Source organism: Tauraco erythrolophus, chromosome 6 (genome assembly GCF_009769465.1).
Source record: "Tauraco erythrolophus isolate bTauEry1 chromosome 6, bTauEry1.pri, whole genome shotgun sequence".
Classification (NCBI taxonomy): domain Eukaryota; kingdom Metazoa; phylum Chordata; class Aves; order Musophagiformes; family Musophagidae; genus Tauraco; species Tauraco erythrolophus.
In genome coordinates this window covers 36,192,059-36,214,946 of record NC_141470.1, presented here as the reverse complement: position 1 = coordinate 36,214,946, position 22,888 = coordinate 36,192,059, and the positions used below count along the sequence as shown (strand labels likewise).

General features: G+C 41.4%; 1 protein-coding gene across 2 annotated transcripts in view; it reads right to left on the bottom strand.

The window, feature by feature from the left end:
- The window catches only part of GPR176 (G protein-coupled receptor 176), a 46,258-nt gene extending 23,370 nt beyond the window's left edge, over positions 1-22,888 (bottom strand). Inside the window, exons 1-2 of one of the 2 annotated variants that reach the window (XM_086613867.1) lie at positions 22,660-22,888; positions 13,599-13,703 (exon numbers count right to left, since the gene is read on the bottom strand). In XM_086613867.1, coding sequence (XP_086469993.1) covers positions 13,599-13,703; positions 22,660-22,888 — 334 coding nt within the window. The remainder of the gene's footprint in view (positions 1-13,598; positions 13,704-22,659) is intronic. The other variant, XM_086613868.1, reaches the window with a different exon arrangement.

The window sequence follows — 22,888 nt, the reverse complement described above, 5'->3', positions numbered from 1 at the left end:
AAAGGTCATCTAGTCCAACACCCCTGCAAGGAACAGGGATATCTCCAACTAGATCAGGTTGCTCAGGGCCTCGTCCAACCTGGCCTTGAACGTCTCCAGGGATGGAGCATCCACCACCTCTCTGGGCAACCTGTTCCAGTGTTCTACAACTCTCATGGTAAAAAATTTTTTCCTAATATCCAACCTGAATCTACCTCCCTCTATTTTAAAACCATTACCCCTTGTCCTATCACAACAGGCCCTCTTGAACAGCCTCTCCCCATCTTTCTTGTAGGCCCCCTTGAGGTACTGGAAGACCGCTATAAGGTCACCCTGGAGCCTCCTCTTCTCCAGGCTGAACAGCCCCAACTCTTTCAGCCTGTCCTCATAGGAAAGGTGCTTCAGCCCTCTTATCATCTTCGTGGCCCTCCTCTGGACCCTCTCCAACTGGTCCATGTCCTTCTTATGTTGGGGACTCCAGAACTGGACGCAATACTCCAAGTGAGGTCTCACAAGGGCAGAGTAGAGGGGGAGAATCACCTCCCTCGACCTGCTGGCCACGCTCCTCTTGATGCAGCCCAGGACGCGGTTGGCCTTCTGGGCCGCAAGAGCACATTGCCGGCTCATATTGAGCTTCTCGTCCACCAGTACTCCCAAGTCCTTCTCCTCAGGGCTGCTCTCGATCCATTCTCCGCCCAGTCTGTATTTGTGCTTGAGATTGCCACGACCCAGATGTAGGACCTTGCACTTGGCCTGGTTAAACTTCATGAGGTTGGTACGGGCCCACCTCTCCAGCCCTTTCCTCTACTCTAACTTTTGCATTTTAACTTATTAATTGTTTACCAATTTCAAGTTGCTGGGAAGCAGAACAAATGTTGAAGAAATGCATGCCTCTTCCTCTTTGTCCTCATATATACTCTTAGGATAATTTTTTGTTTCTAAGAATTCTTTATTACATTTAAAACCATCAAGATTTACAATGACTGTTTCCATGCTGTGTCTGTTGGCTACAATAGATAATAGGAGGTAATTTTTTTCTCTGATTTTATCCTTTTTCTGCCAAGTGCTGTTTGTGAATATTATTAATTCAATTTACTTTCTAATTTTCCATTTTTACCCTATTTGAATTGTTCATGGTTGTGTGGTTTCTTAAACACATTTTCAATATCTATTACTAAAGCTATATTGGAGTAGTCATGTACATTTCATGGAATTACTCTACAGGTGAGGTCTTTGCGTCTGTTCAGAAGACAAAGCAGAAAAAAAATCTAATCTCAAGTTACCATTTCAGTACAACAAACACCAACAAGAACCACAGCTCTGCTAAGTACTGAGAGGCAAAACGGTACAGGAGGCAATATCTTTTATTAAACCAAGTGCAAAAGTTGAGGAGGAAGACAAGAAGCTTTCAGGTGAAAGACAGACCCCTCTTGGATGCAAGATGTTCAGTACCCTTTGGTCTGTATTGTTGTTTACAAGAGCTCTGTATGGTTTAGCACAAACCTGGTAGGATATTTCTTACATTTACCAAAATGCAAGTAAACAAAATGCAAAATAAAGCAGAGGTTATGACAAATGTGAATACTAAGTAATCTTCAAAGCTAAGTTTTGTGACTCTAATGATGTTGTCATTAAGACAAATACTGCATTAACACTGTAGTCTGTACACAGCTCGCCTCTTCATACAGATGGAATAATAGTACTTAGCTATTTTCATTGGCACTTCACAGTGTATTTACCTAAAAACCCTTACTCATGTGTCTTCAAATTTAATTTTATCTATTCAGATTATCATTGCACTTGCTCCACACAATATCACACAACCTGCAATCAGAGCAGGTGGTGGTAAAACTCCAGTATAACTGCATTTTTTTTTGTTTGGTACCAGTGGCAGGATCATCTAGAGTCCTCTATTTTGCTTTTTGTGGACAAAACTGATTTACACTTTTGTGATCTTGAGAAAAATAAATACAGTAAAAAAACACAGAGGAGTATATAAAAATCAAATACATTAGGGAAATCTCTCATATTCTTCACTCCACACCTTTCAAAATAAAATCTTGCCATATTTACCGGGCCAAGAGAGGCTCAGTTTTAATCACACTAACTCAACTGAATTAAGGATAAGACACTGAAAATAAACTAGCTTGATTAAAGACAACCTCTTTTTTACCCTGGAGAAGTTGAAAATTTACAAATTTACAGCTTTAACAATGTTTCCTAAACAATAAAATTTCCTTGATCATGAAAAACCTTTAGATGCAAAGGATGACAAACACTTCAGCGCACTTCCACTCTTACCTTGAGTCCACACAGATGGGACAGAGCAGTCCCATTGCTCCAGCCCTGACACTGAGTTTCCTGACACCTACTCATTTGTGCAAGGAAAACCAAGGCAAACTACAACTTTGTTGTAGTTCTGAGGTCCAAGTTGGACCCATAAAGGAAAATTCAGATCTGCCAACAGTTCTTAGTTGTTACAAGAAACACAGGCTGCTGTCCTTGTTAGCAGCAGTAAACAAATAAAAGTTTAGCCAGTTATAAAGTCACGTCTATAACTTTTGAGCACCTTTTCTATTCATTTTGAAAACATTTTACTCTGGTGACTGAATTCCCTATAAATCTTCCTATCGAAACTTTCATGAAAAGTAACTAAGGCCTTCAGCATGAACTAGATCAACACATGCAAGAGCATATGACATGATATAATATCCCATAAAACAGAGAGGCCAGCAGCTTTATTTATCTAAGACAGTGATTCATGGTAATAGCTGATAGTCAACCAGCAAAACGTTTCTTTTCCAGACAGAGTGAAATACAGGAAACTCCCTCTTTCCTGCCAAAACATCACCAATACATCAGTGCTTTGAATAACAACCCCATCTGCTTTCCTCCTACCCTACTTCTATGCAGAAGGAGCCTCTTCCGCTCCAACACCCTTTCCCTCTGCACCTCACTATGACACTGCCTTTCCGTGTCACCTGTTACCTGGTGTAAGACTTTGCTTCTTAGGTAACGGAGCACAGAAATCTCTCCCAGCCCTTGCCGTGACAAACGGCCTATACAGGTCTATAAACAGTGAGGAATCGAGCCAGGCGGCAGGCACCGGTCTCCTCACCCACGCAGAGGGGATTCGGCACCCGCATCGCCTCACCAGCCGCGCCGGCCCCAGGCTTGGTGGTGCAGCTCGTGCCAACAGCCGCATGCACCAGGATTTCAGTCGCTTTCTCTTACCAGCTACCGGAGGGTGCCAGATCTGCAGAGCACAGAGCATCCCTTTTTCCCTCGTTGTGCCTGAGTGACTGGAGCAGGGAGAGGGAAGCATATTACACATCTGGTTGCGCTGCCTGACGGGTTTTTAGCAAACTACTGCACCTATCATTTTTCTTAGCTTTTTAAGTGGGGACGTAGGTTGGGCAAGATTGGGCAAGAAAGGCAGAAGGCAGGCCGTCCTCTATCAGCCAGAAGGGTGTTCAGAGAAGCACTAACCACTGCCACTAACGCTCCAAGCAGGGTTACAGACATACCTTCACACGACATAATGTCATGTGTTAACATGAATCTTGCACGCACGCTTTTTAGAATTTTGCGCAAAAGCAAATTTCACACAGGCTGACTATGAGGGCGTTAGTGGCCCCAACTGGCCACATCTGAGACCCCCAGTCCCTGCCCATGGCTCCAGCAGCTGCGTTCAAGCTCTGGCCTGGGCACAGTACTGGCATCAGCTGCTGTACAGGTGTGCCTGTCTCCTGTCTCTTGGGTCATCTCAGACCTGTGTCACTTTATTCTCCAGTTAAAGAGATTAAACATTGTGTGCTGTCACTTTCCTCCTCCTTAAGAGAGAGAACATTAAAAAGATGGCAAATATCTCACACAGGATCTACTCTTAACATCTATGTAGCTGCTTTTTTTATCTTGACCAAAGAAGCTCCCTCTCTATTCCAGCTGGAGTAGCTATCTCTATGGCTGGTTTCCTAATACGAAAAAAAGTTAAATACAACAAATCAAAAGCTCTCATTTATACTTAAGATCAAACCAAGGTTCCCCACTGCTTCACTGAAATATATGGCACTTTCTAGCATGCGTTTCATGGGTAAGTATTGCTGCAGTACAGGTCTATAATTTAATACTCCCTGCTGACTACTAGCACACTACTAGTATCTGTGACTGCTACTACATGCTGCTGTTGCAGTAGTTACCATGCCAAAATGACAATTTTCAAAAAAATATCTCTGATTGCACTCAGGAGGTTCAGCAACAAAACAGAGTCAAAAGATTACAGGAAAAAGGAGCTGTGAGGAAACTCTTCAGTCTGACTGTGGTCTTCTCCATAGACCAAAGTAATTTTCTGTAACTCACTTCCAAATCTACAGTCAGATTTCAGTCTTTGTTCCAGTTCTTTACAGGCTTTGCAACTGTTAGACTTAAAACAGCACAGAATTATTTTTTTTTATTGCATGCTCCTACGATGGTCTCAGTTTATAATCAATCTTTCTGGAACCCCCGAGCAGCAGCAAATTGTTCAAAAGACTCCCCAGCTCGCGGCAGAATTATTCCACACAGTGGTAGTATCCGATTAATCAGAACAACTGAAAGCACTGAACGGCCAGCAGGGATTTTCTAATTAAGACTCTTCCAATGTAGTGAATCATTTTTCAAATCAAAATTTATTTTAAAAATAACTTACTTGAAGCAAAATAGAAGTGGAGTTTTTTCTGTGCGGTTTGGGTTTTTTTTAAGACAAAAGTATATGAAAATTTGATTTCTAGAGCTTCCAAAGGTACAGCCTGGCCACTGCCTAGAATGAGAGGCCAGAAATAGGAGTACTGAGGCAAGATCACCAAGTAGCCATGTTACCTTTGGAAGTCACTTATGGCCCAATTTTGCAAGAGCAGATAATGATTCTGCTGGGTGACATCACAACTCTGATATTCAGGAGATGGTGAACATCTATCTGTATGGCTTCTCAGGACTGACAGCCAAAACTCACTCCTAATTCTGACAATTTCAGCTGTATGGACATATATGCACATCACAACCATTGCTCCCTCTGCTACTACCTTCACACACTCTAGCTTCTTTTACTATTTCCTTTGCTCTTTGGACTTTTGAAATCTAAATTCTAAACTCTTCAGATAATTTCAGGCAAATGGAGAGTGACTTACACAGACATGTTGAAGGCTTCCAAATGCTGGGGAAGCACAATTCCAAATATTGATCCATAATGCACAATACAAGCTCATGTTGAGTTTAAAACTGAAGTATTAAGTCAGGGAAAAAGAAAAGAGCAGTAAATTAGTTCAAGAGATAGCTAAAGAAACCACTCTAGAAATCAGAAGCATTATAGACATTAAATAAATTGTTATAGTAAAAAGCAGAATTACATGATCTTGACTAGTCTGAGCCTGGCCACTGTCTAGAATAAGAGACCAGAAATAGATTCAGAAACTTTGTGGTGTCTGAGCACTTTCCATTCCTTGCCCAAAGGATGTTGACAATGGCTTAAATGCACAAAAATTTATTCATGGGGTCTATAGCTGATGGCATACATGGACTTCAAAGTTAATTTAGAGAATAAAAAAAAAAAAAACAACAACAAAACGAAGGAGAGAAAGAGAGAGAGAGGGAGAAAGGAAACAGGAATAACTCTGCCCCACGGTGACAGAGAGGGGAAGAAAGGGGTTCTCAAGACAAATGTCCTCCCCTTGGTGTCCTTGCCAGTGCAGCAGGTGGTGATGGTGAAGATGATCAGGCTGATGATGACTTTCGCTATGCTTTTCCCTAGTTAAAATAGTACTTTTCATCAGGACCCACTCAAATGCCCTGTTTCCCACACACACGCTGATGACATTCAGTGCTGCCTGGAGCACACGTCATCAGGTGTAAGAGCTGCACAGCACTCATTGCTAAGCTTTGTGTACAATGTATGATTGGGAGATGTTTATCAGATATTTAAATGGCTATTACCTACTTCAATACTCACTAAGTCTGTTCTTCCCCTAGTATTAAACTAAAGGTTACAATACAAGAGCTTACAGAAGGCAAATAAAAACAGGGGAGATTTTTTTCCATTGGTGGCAATCACTTCATTGTTTAGTTTAATCTCATAGCACAATTGTTAAAGCACCTGTCAGTTAGTAAGGCCAGGCACCAAAAAACCTCAGCTCACTATGCCCACATGCTTGTCCCTGGGGTGTGGTAGTTCAATTCAAGTGCCACCCAGCACACGATGGCTGGTACTCCATTACCAGGTGCAAAAGGCCATTTGAACATTAATTTCATTTTAATCCGAACAGAGGTGCTGACACTGAATAAGAGTGATCGTTTAAAGCAGGTGTCCTGTTTCTGGCTAGGATAGAGCTTATTTTCTTCTTAGTAGCTGGTATAGTGCTATGTTTTCTGATGTAGTATGAGATCAATACTGAGACTACACTGACGTTTTCAGTTGTTGCTAAGTGGTCAAGGACTTTCAGCTTCCCATGCTCTACCAGTTGCACAAGAAGATGAGAGGGAGCATAGCCAGGACAGCTGACCCAAACTGACCAAAGGGATATTCCGTACCATATAACATCATGCTTGGTATATAAACTGGGGGAGGTGGCCACGGGAGGTCTGATCGCTGCTCAGGAACAGGCTGTACATCAGTCAGTCGGTGGTGAGCAATTGTATTGTGCATCACTTGTTTTGTATATTCTCTTATTATTATTGTTGTTGTTATTATTATTGTTCTCTTTTTTTTTTCTGTCCTATTAAACTGTCTTTATCTCAACCTATAAGGGGTTTTTTTCTGATTCTCCTCCCCATCCCATCAGGGGCAGGAGGAGTGATTGAGCATGTGCATAGCAGGTTTATGGAAACAAATGCAAGTTGTGTGTAAACACAGTTTACAAATGATAAGGTATAAATTAGCTAGTATTTTGCTGGAATAAGAAGAGACATCAGATAAAAACTTTGCTCTTAGATATGAGAGATAATGTGTTAGGTAAATAGCCTCAACTACTACTTAGCAAAGCAAAATGTGTACAAAGACGGATATTGCTTTTTTTGTTGTTTTTAAACAGGAAGGCTGGCCTTTTGGGATCATTTGCTATCTCTCTCAGAAAACCCATCTTTAAATGATGACTAGATGAATAGATTTCATTTGTTGCACAGTAAAAGCAGGTTCTTCTTTAGCATGCATGGATAAGTCAGTGATAAGGCCAAATGCATCAAGTTCATGTCTAAAATTTAAAAAAAAAAAAAAGATATTTGAGAAATTCTATTCCTTACAAGCAAGCAATTGGACAAAAAATACTTTATTTATAGAGCTGCTGCTACCTCATACTGATCATGCTGTACTTTATGCTAGCAACTGGGAATATATGGAAATGCAGTAGCGTTTTGCCACCTGAGGCTCCAATACAGACTGCATAGAGCCATTTACTTGCAGTATGATATGTGTAGAATCAGTTCACGTTCAGGCTATTCTTATCGCTCGAGTTTACGTGTTCTTTCTAACCTGCAGCAACATAAGATAGCCATCTCACCCCAAGCAGCCACACCAGTCTTGGACATAATCTGCTTTCGCCCTAGAGCACAGAAAGTCTATACAGTCAGTTTTCAACAATTTAAAAAAGGAGCGGTCTTGTTCTTCCAGACTAGTATTGACAGAAGACTGAAGCAGACTCAAAGCCTTCCTGTCTCCCAGTCCACAGGGAAGCCTTGCAAACAGCCCGCAAGCAGCCTAAGTCACCCTAATCCACCTACAGACAGACCTGAACAGACCTGAACCGGGTCTCCCTTCACCACTCCAAACAAAAATCAGAGAAACTCTCTTTCAGGTATAAGATTCTCAGGACTGTGAAGTTACCTGCTCTCTGAAAACAGTAGAATGCACAGACAGAGACTGTTAAAACACTTCATCAATTATTCTAAGATACATATAATTGGAACACTATTAAGAGACTACTATGCAAACAGCTACCATCTTTGTTAGCTCTCTACCTGATATTAAATGAAGAAAAGACCACTTACTAGCAGCATATATAGATACTGGATGTTCAAGGGCTCCATTTGCTCTTTGTAGACATTTTCACATACACTTTCTTTGTTTTAGACCCTATCACATAGAAATGTCTTTGACCTTGTAACCCGCGTTTTTGGTTGCAAAGCGACCACCTCTGACCATTGGATTAGCCCCAGCAAATATAAGGTACTCTGAGACAACTGCTTATTCAGATTTATCTATGTTACTGGAGAAGCAGAATACAAAGAGTAGTTTAGTGTTTTTCAGCTCCTTTGGAACCTGAAGTGCAATTTTGCTTTCTTAAATGCTTAAAATAATCAAAATAAGTCTCCAGAGGCTGGTGCCACATCATGCAGTATCAGCCTTTGCCAATCGCATGGTGTTTTAGTATCTCCTTTGGCTAGATGAATTTACTCTCCTGATCGTGTTGTAAAAACTGAATAAAACAAAAGGATGTCTTTGCTGTCCTATTACAGAGGCCTGTTACAGTCAGAAAATTTTTAGTGTTGTAGTAATTTATTTCTTTTTCCAAATTAAATTGCAGACATAGAATACTGAACTTAGCCAAATTTAGCAAGAACACTAGAGAACTGTACTGGATGAAAATAAGGATAATAGATAAAAATTTTTATAGGTGAAGTAAAAGAACATTCTGTAATACACTATTGAATTCTGCAGCTTTTTCTGTAAGTATTATAGTAATTCTGCTGACCTGTACATGATGTTCCTTGCAATGTTCCCTTTTTCTATTAATGCATCAATGTTTGGATGAAGCGGGCAAAATAAGAACTGTATCTTTTAAAACGTGCTCCAAAAAATATGGACATGTTAAAGAGAAGCATATGTGGCAACATTCCACTATAATCTCCTGATGATCAGCAGTCATATACACAATGTCACTGTACACATATGTGTAGTGTCTCATACTTAACCTATACAAGATCGAGACACAATATATCTGGAAGAAACAGATGGATGCTACATCCAGCAATCACAGGGTATTTGTGCACTCCAAACAAAATGGGATGAATGCTTATCTCTCTGTAGTCGGAGTACATGTAGCAAACAAAGGGCAATCAAACAGGGCAGGTAGCACAGGAAAAGACAGGAACAGTGGGAAGGCAAGTAAGATTGGTGAGTTTGGGGCTGGCCCGCTTCCTTTGATGGCCACATGCTTTGAGTAAGTGGGAGTTTGCTGAGGCTGCTCTGAGCGTTTGCCAAGTGACTGCTGTAGAGGATGTGAAAAGGTCTGCAAGGCGGTCCCTTGGTCCTGACACAGGGACTGAGCGTATCTGGGGCAGAAGGCACAACACGACAAAAGGCAGAAGCTAAATGACCAGAGGAGCATAGTGAACATGGGCAGCAAAGATGGAAGAGCGTCCCGGGAGCCTGCACTGGCAAAGGCACAGATGAGCTTGCTTCTCCACACACTCTCGCTCACATGTGCATGCACTCACTCCTCAGTTTATCTCATCTAGGCTACATCTTACTCCACTGCTATGCATCTTAAAAAGGGTACAGTACAGTAGGAGGAGAGTAATCTTAATCACTGAAGCAAAAGACAAGCTAAACTAGTAAAACTTTTTAAAACATGTTAAGCTGAACATGCCACTCAAAGTCCAGAAACAGATAGTGCTACTGCCCAGAGCACAGCACGTGTAACTACCTACTCAGGGGCAGGTTTTGTGTGTGTGTGTACAGTGCAAGGAGCTCCTGGCCCTCATCCTCTTCAGGTGGAAATGGCTAAACTCGAATAGCTACAAGGAATAAAAAGGTCCCATACGAGGCCTACAGGGACACTGCTGCATAGTCTCACCTCCACTGTAGCAGCTGTTGTGCTGGGGACATGAGTCTCAGGGACGGACAATATCCATCTGGGCAAGATCCTCTTGCACACTGGATGCACCTGCAGTAGAATGGACTCCAAGGACAGGAAGCAGCAATGGCAGGAGGTTGCTTTACTAGGCACAGAACTAGCTGGCTTTGAGACATCAGAGAGGAAGGACTGCACAGTAACTGGCCTGTCAGGTGCAAAGGGAGTGAAACGGGATGAATGGTCAGTCCGTATCAGTACCAGTGACACAGGGAAGTTTCAGAGGCAAGTTCTGGAGGTTTAATCCAGGTGACCAACCAGATTACTGAAACCCAGGACGATGATAACCACTGTCATTAAGAGACTCATTAAGAGCTTCATATGCTAAGGGCAGGCAGAGATCTGTACTCTCAATGCATGAATGAGATGGCGATGCTGAGAAGGGAGTTTTTGGTATGTTAAGAAATGAGGTACCTTTCAGGACACAAGAGACCTGCAAAAGGACAGGCTGCCTGCACCTTAACCAAACTGGAGTCTGGGTGAAAATTGCAGGAAAGCATTTAAACTAAAAGCTGGGGAAAGCCAAAAGGCACAAAAGAACTCCTGATTCAGACTGACACAGTCCCAAAGGGGCTGCTGGCTAATGATCCTCTGTAAAGGTTAAGGGAAATAAACAGTCTAATACAACAAATAGAAAAGGCAAATCAGACTACCCTCTCTGTTCTAGACACTCCTTAAAACTACGGGTACTAAATCGAAACAACGAAAAACACTCTACCTCAATATTATCCACTTTTTCCAATTAATTCATGCAATAGCAATAGAGAATGTATTTTAGCCCCTTGTATGACTGACTTCGTTGTTTGTTCTATGGTATCAGAGAAATGGTCCATAATAACCATAACATGCCATAATACAGATACACAACAAAAGTAAGGCCTGCTGGAGTCTGAACACAAGCCAACTGACACAAGGTTTGTAGAGACAGATACAAGAGGTTACATGAGAAGCCAGATCACTTCATATTTTATCAGTCTCCTGGAAGAAGTTGTTAAGTTCTTACATGGAATTGTTTTGACAGACAAGAGAGTAAGTCAAAGGTGGTAGAAAAAAGCAGACCAAAACCAGAGCCTCTGTCCCCCCAAAATTACAAGCTTTTTTCTCCCCCCAAGAGAATTGGCAGAACAGAAGGACAGACCACATCTGTCAGTAAGTAAGCCAGACTACTGATGATGGAGAAGAATGTAAATTACAGTATTGAATATCATAACTAACAAAGCATTTCAAAAGGCAGCAGTCCACAGCAATCCCCAACGACAGCAAAAGACCATGAGCAGAGAATAAGGCAAGTAGAGGCCTCCCTGCCATCACCGTCTCAGCTTCACTATTGCTTTTGTTACTACCATAATTGCCATTTGCATTGTCTGGCCGATCTAATGCCTTACCATGAGAGGTCATGAGATTTCTTACCCAACCTGCCTTCCAATCCAGGATATTCTCCCTATTGCAATGTTTCTATGGAAGCTGGCTAACTACAAGGCACCAGTTCTTGTCCCTGCTTCCAGCTGCTAAATCTAATTTAAAGATGCTAAAAATAAAAAAGGTTTACATGTAACAGTACTGCTTGGAAAGCAAGAGGCTGTACTTCCTACAGGGATAGCATTTAATCTGCAGTGAAACGAAGGGAGGTACAATAAAGTAATTGTTTCACTGGTATTTCTGCCATTTGCAAACTTAATAATAGCAGTACCTAGCCGACTCTCAGAACATTTCGAGGGTCCTTCCTTGTTAGATATTGTGACAGCAAGTATAGGAAACATAACACAGAGAAGTCTCAAGCCTTTGGACTTCCAGTTCAGCCGTTGCCCCAGTGATCATATATACTGGACACCCAAGAATGCAGAGTCATTTACAAACTCTGTGACAGGCTGAGTGGACGGGTGGGGGCGATCGAAAGTACAGCAGGAAAACAAAACATTATCTCGATCATTTGGGAATTTTTCCTTAAATATATACAGGATGTGTATAAAATCCACTCTTGTATTTCTCTGCAAAACACTTCACATTGATATTCCCACTAGTACACAAACAATTTACTGCATGATCTCAGAGCCTCATCATACCCAAATCATCGAAAAGAAGTGCAGTTTGTCGCTTATATTAGGAAATGTGATTATAGGCTCATCTCCATGAAGACAAAAGAGCAGAAAGGCACAACAGCAGGCGTGGGAATCCCAATAACGTATTCAGAGAAAGAAGCCTCTGCTACAATCCCTTGCCAGGCTGTCACAGGGGCCCCCTGGGCCAGAGGTGACCTCCATCCCAGAGTATGTGGGAGAGGCTCTCCGGGTCTCATTTCAAACTGAGGAGGTTTAGCCCAGCAGTATGAGAGTCATTGTGGGACGCAGCAAATGGCATTCTGGGATGTACAAAACTTACTACGAGATGTTTATGGTAGGGGAGAAAAGGTGGGGAAAGGGACAGTTCAAGGTTTGGGGAGGAACAAGTGTGTGAGACTAGAGAAAAAAGGGGTCATAATTCGAGGCCAGTAACTGGAGAGACCCATCTACTTCTGTGTCTTGTGTGTGAGACAACTGAGAAACCAAGGGATCCTGGGCCAGCTACTGGGTAGACTGGTGTCTAAGACCAGCTACTACAGAGAGATCCATATTGATATGTGTGTGTGTATACGTATATATGCTTATGTATTTTATACTAATGGGCTTTCATCCTGAGCAGTAAGAGAGGGGAAGAGGACAAGGGCATTGGTGCTATCTGTGTTTGCATAAGTGCTGCATTTTCTTTCTGCGTCAGTCTGTGTGGCTGCTCGTGCATACCTGTACATAGGTGTTGTGTGCATACATGCCTCTTGTGAATGTGTGCTCAGCCTTGCTATGGCTGGACCTGAAGACATGGAGCTGCAGCCTATGAGATTCCGCAGCACCTAAACAGTTACCAGCATCTTTTCTGAGTGGGAGAAAAGTATACAACTTCCTAGATCTTGAAAAATGTCCCAAATAAGTGGCAAACCTGGTTTTCTTAACACCACACAAATAAGAAGTTAATTATTAAAGATTAATAGAAAAGAATAAAAACCTCATTTAAGTGCTCCTGGTGCCTGCTCAACAGCAAGCCAATAAATGAGATCAGAACAGAACTAACACCATTTAAAATTCTTCTTAAGTGCTTGGGTTCATTCATGCATGAAACACTAACTTACCATCCCTAATATTCAGTACAAAATCTTGATGTATCTAAACGTTCACCGAAGCTCAGAACAGTCAGTGATATATACACCACCTGGCATTTGAGCAAACGTGACTCACAATGACAAGCAAAACACGACATCCCATCACTTAGTTAAATAGCTCTGGTTCATAGCAGTCATTAAAGTGTTCACATGGGGACTACAGACAGTAAAACAACTGGCATCAATCACTTTCACTCTAAATAGGGATCAATTTTAACATCCTCAACATATGGTGCTTAAAGGTATCGGCTAACCCCCCCAGCACATGTCTGAGGAACGCTCTAGCATATGGTATCTCCAGAGGATCAGGCACTTCCATCACACATTTCCTGACTGGGTAAATCATCATTTTCCCAACATCTCTCTTTTAAAATGCAGCGGTGCTATCCGAGCAGCCCCTCAGCCAAAGCCAGACAAGGAGCCTCTGCTGAAGCACAGGAAGAAGAGAGGTCTCCATAGCAACGGGGACCGCAGAGGCTCTCACAACCCCTCTTCTTCATCCACTCCCCAAACTCAATTTTCTTTCCGAAGAGAATTGCTTAGCAGTTCACCTGAAAACATATAAAAAGCAAAAGCATAATATCTATTCCAGACAGACTTTATCATCGGTGCAACCTGAACCGGGCTTACTGCAGCAGGGTCCTTTATTCCTGAGGCTTGGAACCACCCATACAAAACTGCCACGGAAAATTATTACTGTAATGTTATGATACTGTCATACGTTATTACTACGCAATTATTATGACATGCAAATATTACCACTTACATCATTACATTCGCCTGGTGCTTCTTACCAGACTTGATTTTCAGTCACTTTTTGCTCTGTCAAACTTTAACTATTCCAGTGAATCAGCAACAAAGTTAACCTATGCACAGTGTCCCGTTTAGAAGATTTAATCTAAAACAACTCCAACTTTCCTAAGAGTGACACTGGTAGAAACAAAACATCGTCCTTCCCAGACCCAAACCTTTGATGCACCTTTTTTTTTTTTTTCTTTCGCTCCTAATATGGTTCTACTCTTTTAGGGGGCACGGCTACAAATCTTTGCTGGATCTATTGCAGACGTGCCCTTGTTCTTTAAAAATGCTCTTTGTCTAGCCTTTAATCATGTACCTGCAGTATTTTTTACTGCAAGATTCCCTGCTTCATTATTTATAGGAGATGCCTGTGGCAAACTTCACTGGTAGCTATTCCAGGATGCAAACATTTATTCCTTGTGCTAGCATACATTCGCCTTTACAAACATGTTACCTTAACTGGCAGTTACTTTAGGATTGTATCCCAGAAGAGATCTATCCCTTTATAAAGTAGGTGCTGTAACAATTCCATTTTACATCTGCTGTGCACTGATGTCAAGACAGGGAGATGAAACATCAGTTTCAGGGGCAGGGAGAGGCTGGAGCCAAACAGCTCACAGGAAAATCTCAGGAAAAGGGGTGAGCCTGAAGCTTTGCCTCTTCTTGTCCTGCAGGACACTGGGAAGGCAGCAGGGTTCACTTCTCACTTGGAAGTCACGTATCTGTTTCAAAGAGCACTGTTTTCTTTCAATAGACATGTTGACATCCTCTTTGATATCATCACAGTGTGGTTAGAAACCAGGAGGTAACCCATCTAACCCACAGCTTCCAAAAAACTGCTATAACCACTCGATTAGAGTTCAAACTGTTTTCAGAGCATCCTCAGCCTTTCCAATGAAATTTCTTTCTGTACAAGACAGATTTGGGAAGACAAAAGAGCAAGTAACAAAGAGCCTCATTCCCCAAACCCCAATTAAGGCACTGATCTACAAGGTCTGGAAAAATTTCCTGAATTTAGTATTAACTGGGATGCTTTCTGTGCATTTTTTACTAGTTGTAAGATGCATATTCAGTCTGGGGAGTAGGCAGTGGCACTGAGGACATATCTTTCTCATTATAATTTTCATCAGTTGTCTAGTGTGGGTTTTTTTTTCCTAAATGCCTGAAAAGAATTGGTTTTTTAAAGAAGAAATCCATGCAGTTTTATCCACATGGCTAATGTGAAAATTGTGAATGGATTCAAATAACCTCAGGAGCACATGCAGATTCTCAGACATGGGAAATATGAAAAGAAGAGAAACTACAAACTGTGATAATGGGATATAATCTCACCTAAGCCTAACGCAACACGAACATTCAGCTACATCCATGTTACGATCAGTAACACATATAAGCACATATAAGCACATATAAGTAACACATATAACACATATAAGCACAACTCATATAAGCTCCCCCATTTAACTGCAGCTATATTAGTATGTAAATGTATATGGAAATAAGTGAACTGTGGAAAAATTTGTGTAAGAGTGACAGAGCCCATATCCCAATCTCCCTCACAATTGTTATTCCTGGTCTTCCTTTCCCTTTTCCTGAAAATAACAGAAGGTGCGACTGTCCAGTGCATTTCACTTATCAATTTTGTCTCCCTTTCAAGCTAAGCTCACTATGCATGCTGGCTACAAGTGCTCTTTGGAGATCCTCTTCTTCACTTCCAAGATCATCTCCCACTGCTTGCACTCAACTGAAGGCAGCCACAGCCACCTCCAGCAACCGCTCCCACACAGAGCTCAGAAGTAATATTCCCTCTTCCTTCTTTCAAAGGTCTGGTTGCTGTTCGCAAGCAATAAGTGGTCTCTGCAGATTGATTACCTCTAATGGCAAGACAGAAATATTCTTTGTAGAGCAATATTGCTCTATTCCTATATTCAGGGCAAATCTGATCTCAAGAATCTCCTTTGGCAAAAAGGAAGCTGTAAAAATTTACTCACTTTGAAAAGGAGCCCTATGTCATCCCAAGCCTTAAAAAAAAAAAGCATCTTTGATTTGCCATTCATCAGTTAAGCTCAAACCAGTGACAGCGACAAGAGTAAAAGCAGTAACTCCATATTCTTCTGAATCAAATAGTTAGTATTTTTTCCACAGTTACCATGTTCAAATACTCTATTTTCATAAACTGCTAATTGATTTTTGAACAGCAGCCAAGAATATACTAGAGCTTTTTACTGTTCTCTTGTCATGTTGGAGGAAAGAAATTATCTGAATTAAAAAACACTATACATTTCAGGTTACAAATTTATATTATTAAATCCAACAAAAAACAACCTATAGACTTTGCTCTTCCCCTTTGAGCTCAGACTGAAAGATCTGAAGCCTCTATTTCTTCTGACTGCAAGTGTGCGACGAGTAACACCAACAGCATTGGTGATCCCAATGCCTGGCTGTCTTGCTGTGCATTACAGAAACACACTGCAGTGCTAGATGCAGTCCTACCATGCTGTAGTTAACCCTCACAGCATGCTCTGTATATCAGAACCCAAACAGCCTGAGATATGCCCCAAAAAATGGAAGAGTGGGATGACTGCATGAGCTCTATTTCACTGTATGGTCTTCATGGCGAAAGAACAAGCAAGAGAAAATCTAGAACGCACCCAGTTTACACAGGTCTCAGAAGGGAGAGAATGGAAAACAAAAACCAGGAAGCACTTTCCTAGGGTAATATAACAGAATTGCTGCACAGCATGCTTCTCAAATTTCTTTACCTTAGGGTCCTCTTATCTGTAAAGCAAATGCAGATACATCTACACAGGCAGATGTAGCTCCCAGGCTATTAGTCACTATGGGAGAAGCCAGTAGAGTCTCACTTTCCTAGCCCATTGATCCCAATCAGTCAAATCGTAGTTTTCTCTTCACCGCAGTAGCGTGCAACAAAAACTGGTCTCCCCTTAAAAGGCTCCTGAACTTCCTAGTTCCTCAACTTGCCCTGTGAGAACAAGCCCTATCCATTCACTGCAAAGGTACAGACAAGCTAGCAAAATGAGAGTCATGGGCACAACCACCAGTGCCCTGCATTGCTCTGGGACATGCCGACCACTATGATGACAACAAATCATACAAAAGCTGAAGCCTCGCTATTCTCCAGCAAGAGGAACCAATTTCCCATGGACATGTAAAAACTACAAATTTTCCTTCTCTACCATTCAAATGGTACTTGCCAGTCCTCTTCCAAATAAATCCCTACACAATCAGCAAAACTCAAATCTCTTTTTTCAATTTAAAGAAGGGAAACACAAAAAACCCAAGCAGAACTTTACTCCTGCCCCAAGAGGGGCAACTTTAGAAACTCCACGAAAAACTGTGCTTTTCTTATGAATTTGTATCACTGACAGCACTCTGCTACTATGACAATAGGTGGCAGAACAACATTGTTAAGTGGACAGACTCAAAAGAAAGACTCTGGAACGAGAACCCAGAGACAGACAAACAGGGTAACATGCCAAAAAAAAATCATGAGGATGGAGAATATGGTCTCCATCTTCAAAACTTCAGTAATTTGACAAGGCAGTAGTTCTAAATCTAAATTTTATTTTATCATTCCTTTTATCAACTTCATATGAACACCATACCTTCAATAGTAGCCATTTGAATTTGCCAGTTAAAGACCCTAGCCAGTATTACCACGGGTGCAAATCATCATTCACTTCCACAAGTAATTCCGACTTCAACGTGTCAGCCTCATCCGTTTTGTGGCAGGTGGAGGGAACTGGCCTGAAACACAGGTCAAACAAAATAAAACCGTTCCTACGGTGCTTACAAGGCAGTAAAACATTATCTAACCTGAGTCAGGCAGAATACACAGGGAACCGCAGAGCAGATAGATCTGTGCAGGATTAGTGGAAGTGAAACCATCAATCTCGAAGCAAATCTCTATCATTCTTGTTCATCCACTGACGTCTTCTACATCCTTTCAAAACAAGTTAGGACGTGCAAAGCTCGAATCTCTTGACGCCTTTTACCACACAGGAGTAAGTCAACCAAAAGGAATCAGTACTGACAGCATGTGTTGCTTCTCATGTCACACTGTTCCTGTCTGCATCATTCCAGTGGCCAGTAAAATGAGCAAGTTCTTCCCATTGGTGCCTTTCACTTTCTCTCATATTTAAGGTAATGAAAGTTGCAGCACTACACTCAGAAATTCAACACGTTTCCTTTTGCTAAGCCAATTAGGGGCAATCAAGGGGTCGAAAAAACAGTCATTCATACGAGAGTTGACAGAAGCAGCATAATATAGTCACTTTTCTTAGAAGCAACGGATTTAATCATAGTGTACCTGTACAGCTATGGCCTAAGCAGACTACTAAGGGCAACTCACCTGACCCCACACCAGAAACACATCTCTACATATCATGATTCCACAGCACCTGAGGCACCCAGTCTCTTGTTTTCAGGGAGTACCAAGTACATGTGTGGATCAGAAAAGGAAAGTAGTAATGAGAGGCATGGGTCTCTTCCTAGTTCTTCTGCTGATGCTCAGCATACTTGTATTTTCTTGTGCAGTATGTTCCACACTCCCTGATCCAAGTACAGCTGAAACAGCAGAACAAGAAACGCTGGCAGCAAGCGTTTTCATTGTTTCATTCTAGCTCTGCCCTGACTTGATAGCTTACAGGCTAGGAAATGCCACTACCATAAAAACTGCCATTACAAGCCACGGAGCTGCACAGGAAGATGGCATTAACAAGGCCTTCTAGTCTCATACATGCTTGGTACCTCAGCTTGTGCATTTGGTAAATAAGTTTATCAACATGTGCAAATCATTTAAAGCTCCCCAGATGAATTCCGCAGGTCATGCACTCAGCCAAGCATCGCAGACAGAAACGGCTTGCAAGTCTTTAATAGACTGTAGACGTTTCCTTCATAGGGGTAAACTGAGCTGCTGATCAGGCTATCTAAATCAACCAAATTCCTCCCTCCAACAGGTCCTGCCTTGTGCTGAAATCTCATGGTAGGCTACAGCCTGAGGAGTGCATAACGGGTAGTATCGGTTGGGTTTCAAGTATGGAGACGAAGATTTACCCCGTCCTATTCTTCAGTCCTTGAATACTAAAATCTTAGGTAGTCTGCTAAGCAAGAACTTCCACATAAGCAAAGGAACAGCAACAGTAGGAAGTTTGTGCAAACAGACTCAGTGTCACATGAACAGCTATTTAAAACTGCAACATTTAAGCACGTTACAGATTCATTAACTCAGTAACTCATGATCAAGTTATGTGAAGAACTCTCATCTCTAACTGCCCTAAATTATAAGTGATTTCTAGACTAATAATTATGTTTTGTCCATTCCAAACATGGAATAATCTGATTCTTTACAAAACCAGAAATTTTTAACAATGCAAACTTTCTACAAATTAGGATAAAAAACAATAGGAAAAAAAAATCTGCCAAACTGCTACAAGGACAGGTTGTGGGAGCTGGGATTGTTCAGCCTTGAAAAGAGAAGACTTCGGGGGGACCTAATAGCTGCCTTCCAATACCTGAAGGGAACCTACAGGAAGGCTGGGGAGGGACTTTTTACAAGAGTGTCCACTGATAGGACAAGGGGAAATGGGTTTAAATCGAAGGAGAACAGATTTAGATTAGATTTTAGGAAGAAATTCTTCAGTACCAGGGTGGTAAGACTTTGGAATAAATCGCCCAGAGAAGTTGTGGATGCCCCCTCCCTGGAGGTGTTCAAGGCCAGGTTGGACGGAGCCTTGAATAGCCTGGCCTAGTTGAGAGGCATCCCTGCTCATGACAGGGAGGTTGGATTAGATGATCTCTAAGGTCCCTTCCAGCCTATGCCATTCTATGATTCTATGACTCTATGATTCTTGATACTTCTTGTTGGTTCTACCAGTTAGATCCTCTGATGTACATGTTAAGGTCACATCCAGGTCCAAGCTTTGGCAAGATTGTGACAACTATATAATTCCTTTTAAAGACAAACAAAACCTCTAGAATCTAGTATCATTGTTATTGCTACCTAAAGTAAATACATAAATTGAGGATGTGCTTTCAATGTATTGTAAAGTAACCATAAAGAAGAACAGTGTTACTCTTTCTTGCCCTTAGCAGGTATCATGAAACACTCACTATAGCACTGTCCTTTCGCAACACAGGGAAAACTAACAGAAGAACTTCTCCTGCTGTTACAAGTTTCCCCACAGGTCTCAAATAAGAGTCTTAAACAGGAGAGAAAAACATATTGTACATCTCTCTCACAACATACTATCACTATCACATTTTTCTGCACAGCAGGAACCCAAATTAAATTCACAACCCCAACTGTGATTCTTCCCCTCTGTAGGACCTGGACCTCTCCGTGCTGTAGACTGCTGCTTATGTCAGACCCCACTATTCATTATCAAGAATGAGGCATATACGTTTGGTCCCTCTCAAGCTGGAAACAGAAATAATTTCTTCCTTTTAAAAGGGTAGTGCTGTTCTATCCAATAGCAAAGTGGCTTGGGCATGCACTGACATTGTGGGAGGTACAAGCTGCGCATCCTCCTAAACCAGAAAGGACTAAAACCCATACATCCTGCCTTGGAGCAGAATGCTTCCCATCTCATGCTTTAGGGAGAAGGACAGTTGTAATCCCCCTTGAAGGGTTTCCCGTCTACTAAGAGGAACCTGAGACTCATTGGACCAAAGAACTGCTATTCTGTAGCTCAACTGAGGGGTTCACCTGAGGAAGAAAAGAGCTGAACGCCATCCAGGTTCTAAGGACCATGGCAGAGAACAAACAAAGAGGAAAATTTAATTACAGCTTTTGTGCAAGCATAAGTGTGAGGTAAGTATCAAGTTCTCCCCTGCTAACGCAGAGATAGTGTGCAGCACATGCACAAGCAAAACTTCTGGGACGTATAAGGGTTGAGCACACAGGTACTGAAAATCTGAGATCTGGAGATCTGAGCTTCAGCTTATTTGTGGCTTTGTTTCCATTCACTGAGAGGGAATAACAGTACATTCATAGCGATGATATGGGAAGACATTTTTAAAGATTCTCAAGTTTTCAGCTGTTACGACAGCATGTGTCATAAATGTTGAAATAGTATTTCGGGGCAGCAGAGAGACCGGAAAAGAAGGCAGTTTCAAAAAAATACTTAAAATTGGTTACTATCACTGTAAATGCATGAGGCCTATTGATAACATTTGTCATTGGACTATTGTATTTTCATATTTTAAAAATATGTGACTTCCTCTCCTGTTTTGCTCTTTGATAGACCTGGAGAACTTACTGATCTGGAAGCTTCGTCAGCCTCCCAGCCATCCAATCTGCAGATAAGCCCCTTATAACAGGTTCAAATCTTTCCAGGAGTGTCAAACCATGACTTACAGCAGTCTTGCAAAATTTGTAGCTACGGCGTTTTTCAGTTGGTTGGTTGATTTTCAAAACCTCCTAGCTGCTGAAGGCATGATTACATGAGAGTGTCTGTTTTCTTCTTAAAATGAAATTTGAGGATCCATGCTCATGAAAGTAAGTCTGAACATATGACTTAAATGTACACTCTTAAGGCTCAAAACCCAAAAGATAAAGAACTAAAAGTCTAACTTTTCTCATCCAAATTTGTTATTTTTAGGACACTATTTGCTGGCTATCATTTTGTGCCAGGTACTATCCAACATATAGAAAAAGAGTTCTTTCCCCACACTATATATGTGCTGAACAGAAAAAAAAAGCAAGAAGCAAGAGGATTATCCCCACTGGACAGAGGAATAATTGAGGTGAAAAGACTCAGTGATTTATGGCAATAACCAGTAAGTGTATCACTGACTAAGCCCAGAGCTCAATGCTGTTTCAAGACTATGCTTACCATCTTCTTAGAAATTGATATTAAATATCGTCAAGAAGAAATTTGTATTAGAATTAATTACCATGACCGCAGAAATGGATTTTAGGATTACTCAAGATCAGGAAAACCAAAAACAAATCCTTGATAATAAGAGCCAATGATCATCAGCAAAGTCCTACTGAACTCACCTAAGAAAGACTGAGACTTTCTCAGTCAAGCCTTATGTGAAATGCCTCATCATCATTTCCAGTAACTAGCTTTGAAGACTTAGAAAGTAGTGGCATTTTACTGAAATCCAGCTTACTGATCTCCCAAGCAGTGCTAAATTGACTCACTAAAACGCTTATTTTGACTTTTTTTTTGGTAAGAAATTCACTTGTATTCCTAACAAAACAATGTACTATAAGCACCTAGAAAGCAAACGTACACACATTTGTGAAGTTATACAGCCATATATTATTCATTTACTACCACACACGTACAGTGTATGATTCCGAATTTAAGTACAAGTAGGCAAGATTGCACATGGTTTTATACATGTTTACAGCACAAAGTACTTCCAAAGGATTAATCTGAAATCTGCAGGACAAAATACGAAATTACTGCAATGTGAAATAGAAATTCAGTAAAATTGTTTAAAACACTCCACATTCTTTTCTATGGTAAAGAGAACAGATCTCATTACAGTTGAAAATGAGAGTATAATCAACCCATTAAATTTCGACCATTTGAATTCTGATAGAAAAGTTTACTAAGTAATATATACATATAATGTACCGGTTCTCATCTGTGATAACAGCTAACTTTTTATAGTAATAGCTTTTACACATCAGAAACCCACAAGGAACACGAAATCATACACCTGAGGACCTAAAATGCAAAAAGAAGAGTCACTAAGGCAGCAGACGACCTTAGTTACCGTTTGGTTTGCAGTCCCTGCCCATAAGGATAAACAAACCACAACAACAAAAAAACTTACCCAGCAAAGAGCCTACGAAGATGACAATTTGCACCGTGGTAGTGAAATGCCTGTAGGTCTGCTCTTCACCGTGCTCCTCGCTCTCCACCATGCCAGCCTCGCTGCTGTTCCCGCCCTGCCACACCATCTGCCCAGCCGAGGTGTTCCTCAACTCCAGCGCTCTGGTGACAGCCTGGTACGGGCCATGCTCGCTTTCGTTCCTCGAGATCCAGCTTTTGTCGTACCCCAT